Genomic DNA, 701 nt, shown 5'->3' with positions numbered 1-701 from the left:
AGATGGAAGTGAGGGATATCTTGATTTCACTATTGGTTCTTCTGCTTCTGATTTGAAAATTGATGGTATTGAGATTATTGATCGTGAAAGTGATGATGGTTGCACTGGTATTACGTTTGTGCTTAACCTTGTTATTCTGATTGTGGTTATTGTTGTGGTTATTGTTATCATTATTATTGTTGTTGTTTGCATGATGAAGCCAAAGGCTAAGACTCTGCCTGTGACTGCTGCTCCTGAGCCTGAAAAGCCTGTTCCTGCTGAGGCTGCGGTGTCTATTCCTGCATCTGAGCCTGCTCCTGTTGCTGCTGCCCCTGCTCCCGCTCCTGAGCCTGTACCTGCTCCTGCACCTGAGCCCACTCCTGCCCCTGCCCCTGAACCCACTCCTGCTCCTGCTCCTGCTCCTGCCCCTGAGCCTGTACCTGTTCCTACACCTGAGCCCGCTCCAGCTCCAGCTCCTGCTCCAGCTCCTGAACCAGCTCCTGCTCCTACCGTCTCAATCTAATCGATCTTTGCTGTTAATAATTCACTGTTTGTTCTCTAATAGTATGGAATAACTACTACTTGTAATACGTTTTGAATATACTAATGTTCATCATCATTCCTTTGTAGTCATTTGATAATGAAAGTGTCTATTGTACTCATTCTTGCTCTAATTTCTGTTGTTATGGCTGAGAACTTCCGTCCTATTTCGAAGGTTCTTA

The 701-nt window shown here is 45.2% G+C and overlaps 1 protein-coding gene across 1 annotated transcript; it reads left to right on the top strand.

Annotated features, from left to right (window-relative positions):
* JH06_5786 (hypothetical protein) lies at nucleotides 1-502 on the top strand (the record flags this gene model as incomplete). The annotated part of the gene is made up of 1 exon (XM_014669137.1): nucleotides 1-502. A coding segment is annotated over one exon (502 nt), but the record flags the coding sequence as incomplete, so codon positions are not given.
* Between the last annotated feature and the right edge of the window lie 199 nt (nucleotides 503-701).

Source organism: Blastocystis sp. subtype 4 (genome assembly GCF_000743755.1).
Source record: "Blastocystis sp. subtype 4 strain WR1 chromosome Unknown seqid_1125, whole genome shotgun sequence".
Classification (NCBI taxonomy): domain Eukaryota; class Bigyra; order Opalinata; family Blastocystidae; genus Blastocystis; species Blastocystis sp. subtype 4.
The sequence above is the reverse complement of the archived record's forward strand: the minus strand, read 5'-3'. Positions and strand labels throughout refer to the sequence as shown.